Source organism: Hibiscus syriacus, unplaced genomic scaffold, assembly GCF_006381635.1.
Source record: "Hibiscus syriacus cultivar Baekdansim isolate YM2019G1 unplaced genomic scaffold, ASM638163v2 tig00111942_pilon, whole genome shotgun sequence".
NCBI lineage: Eukaryota > Viridiplantae > Streptophyta > Magnoliopsida > Malvales > Malvaceae > Hibiscus > Hibiscus syriacus.
In genome coordinates, this window is record NW_024063218.1 from 1,067,320 (window position 1) to 1,070,360 (window position 3,041).

At 35.9% G+C, this 3,041-nt stretch overlaps 1 protein-coding gene across 1 annotated transcript; it reads left to right on the forward strand.

Annotated features, from left to right (window-relative positions):
* Positions 1-1,192: 1,192 nt before the first annotated feature.
* On the forward strand, positions 1,193-2,817 carry LOC120173282 (cyclin-D3-3-like). Its single transcript, XM_039180487.1, has 4 exons — positions 1,193-1,840; positions 1,932-2,133; positions 2,223-2,353; positions 2,423-2,817. The coding sequence occupies exons 1-4, from the start codon at positions 1,352-1,354 to the stop codon at positions 2,702-2,704; spliced, it is 1,104 nt and encodes a 367-aa protein (XP_039036418.1). The 5' UTR covers positions 1,193-1,351; the 3' UTR covers positions 2,705-2,817.
* Positions 2,818-3,041: the final 224 nt, after the last annotated feature.

Below are 3,041 nucleotides of genomic sequence, written 5' to 3' on the forward strand. Positions count from 1 at the left end.
CCAACTATAGTATGACGTCACGAAATTAATATTTTCACACACACAATTCATTTTTGTAATATCCGTAAAAATAATATAATTATTCGACCCGTATTAATATCATGTAATTTAAAAAAAAATCCAACTTCCTTTTTACAACCCCCAACAAGACAAATCCCGGTTTTAATCTAGACGGTCAAACCGCTGTTAAATATAAAAAGGCCCGGCGCTGATCGGCGTGTTGATGTCACGTTCAGTGAAGCCCCGGCCCATTGCCCGTTAAAGGAAAGTGCACCTCACGAATATTGATTCGAAAGTGGTTTCGGCTACATAAAGGGCGAAATCATGATACGCTTACGTCGGAATAACGTACGAGAAATTAACGATACGTATCGGCTGAAATGAAATTCGTATCAGAATCAGAAATCTCCCCTTGCTTTATTTCTTTTTAATCTTTTTAAAAAGGTTTAACTCTAAAAAATATATATATATTTTATTTACCTGGAAAAACTCGCGGAACGTGTGTGTGTGCGCGCATAGCCTCAGCTGTCCTAATTTTATTTTACTCGGCGCCAAATGTGCATCCAGCTTTTCCCCCAAAATAACTCTAAAATTATAATCAAAATTAATTTTTATTTTAAATATATGTATTTACTTGCTATTTTTTTTTAAATTCGGTTGGAATGTGAGAATTAGTATTAAGTACACCAACTTGATCGAGCCTACTTTTAGTATGAAGTCCATCAATTCGCTAAGGTATGAAAATGAATAAAAAGATTCAACTACTAAGTCTAATGATTAATGAAGTTCCTTTTTCCAACTTGAAAGAGGTAAAATTGAAGTGGTGGTTATTTTTCATTGTCAGGATATGCAAATTTGATTTTCTTTTGTTGGTTTCTTTGCTTTTTTCGTGCTTGAAAATGGCCCTGCCTGCTTAAATTTGTGCTTCAATGAAATTGTTCAGCTGTGGAAGAGGATTGACTGTGACCACTTACTGATAAAGTTGACAAGTAAAGACAGAGAACCAAATGATAATAATAATAAAAATTGACAATATTTAAAGAAGGATTTTGTTTTCTGGTTTGCATTTGAATTTTGAGATTAGTTCAGTAAAGAACTAAAGATCCAGATTCTATGGACTTAATAATAATAATAATAATAAAGGAAATAAAGAAAAAAAAGGGTTCAAAGCGTGAATAAAACCTCTCTCTCTCTCTCTCGGTCTTTTTTAATTTCTTTCTCTTCATCTTCTTCTAACAGTGTTTACTTACAGATGAAAGAGTGAAAAAAGAGGTTGAGATTTGTTGTGCTTTTCATGGTATTTTGTTATTATAATGAAATGATAATTCATTTGATGCTTCTGTGAAAAGTTATGGCTCTGCAAGCAGAAGAGACACAACAACACCAGATTCAAAGCCCGCCATTGATTCTCGACGGGCTGTTATGTGAAGAAGAAGATTTAGGAGATTATAGTTTCGGAAGTGAAACTGAAACCGTCCAAAAGGAGTCATTTGCTGTACCTTCATTCCTCAATGAACATGATTTGTTCTGGGAAGACGATGAGTTAATCTCTTTAATGTCTAAAGAGAAACAGACCCATGTTGGTAACATCGATGCTTGTTCAGACGAGTATTTAGTTTCGGCTCGTAAAAAAGCTTTGGACTGGATTTTCAAGGTTAAGGCATACTATGGGTTCAATGCCTTGACCATGGTTCTTGCTGTTAATTATTTTGATAGGTTCATTTTGAGCTTTAAGTTCCAAAAAGACAAGCCATGGATGGGACAATTAGCTGCTGTGGCTTGTTTGTCTTTGGCTGCCAAGGTTGAGGAAATACAAGTGCCACTTCTTTTAGACCTCCAAGTATGCCTCTAATGCCATCAAATTATAGTCCCAATTTGTGTTTCTAAACTTGTCATTCAGTAAATAAAGTTGTTATTTTTTTTTTCTTTAGATGGAGGAAGCAGAGTATCTGTTTGATTCAAAGACCATACAAAGAATGGAGCTTTTGGTGTTATCAACACTGCAATGGAGAATGAAACCGGTAACACCAATTTCCTTCTTCGATCATATCACAAGGAGACTTGGATTAAAGACCCATTTGCATTGGGAGTTCCTTTGTAGGTGTGAGCGTTTGCTTCTCTTCCTCATAACGGGTGAGCTTTTTGTTTTCCATTGCTAACAACAACAAAAATTTGTTTTTCATGAGTTCTAACTAAGGTTTTCCAATTCAATTTTGATACAGATTCAAGATTCATGCTTTATGTTCCTTCTATCTTAGCTGCTGCAACAATGATGCATATTATTAAAGAGGTTGAACCATGCCATTATCTTGAATATCAAAAACAGCTCATTGGAGTGCTCAAGATATGCGAGGTTTGTGCACAATTTCTTGCAGTGTCCTCTAGATTTTCCACTATTTAATTGTGGTTTTGTTTCGAACAGGATAAAGTAAATGCCTGCTATGAGCTCATCTCGGAGTTACTGGAAAGCCAGTACAAAGGAAACCTAGGCCACAAAAGGAAGCATAGATCAATACCGAGCAGCCCTAGTGATGTCGTCGACGTGTCTTTCAACTGTGATAGCCCGGATGATTTGTGGGTTGTGACATCTTCAGTCTCTTCATCACCACAGCCACCGTTCAAACGGAGTAAAGCTCAGGACCAGCAAATGCGGCTACCTTCACTAAATCGTATGTTTGTGGATGTGCTTAGTAGCCATCGATAAATCATTCCTTTGATCATTATAACTAGTACCGTCGAACATGTTATTGAAAGTTCCTCTTTTGCAAATTCAGTAGTAATCGTTCTTTAATGTGCAATTGATATGTGTTTCGTAACTTCTTCGTTGCCTTCTATTATCATATTTTCTGGCATGGATCAGAGGTGTATTAGTATCTGCTAAATTTGTCTCTAATCTAAACGAGAGACTCGTTAAGCTATGGTTTCTGATTCTTATAATGTATTGCTCCGAAAGAACATGTACCCAGCGCAGCCTTCGTTATCTGTATACATCTATATTATATTTTAGCCATTTATCTTAGAATTGGTGTGAAAATAGAACT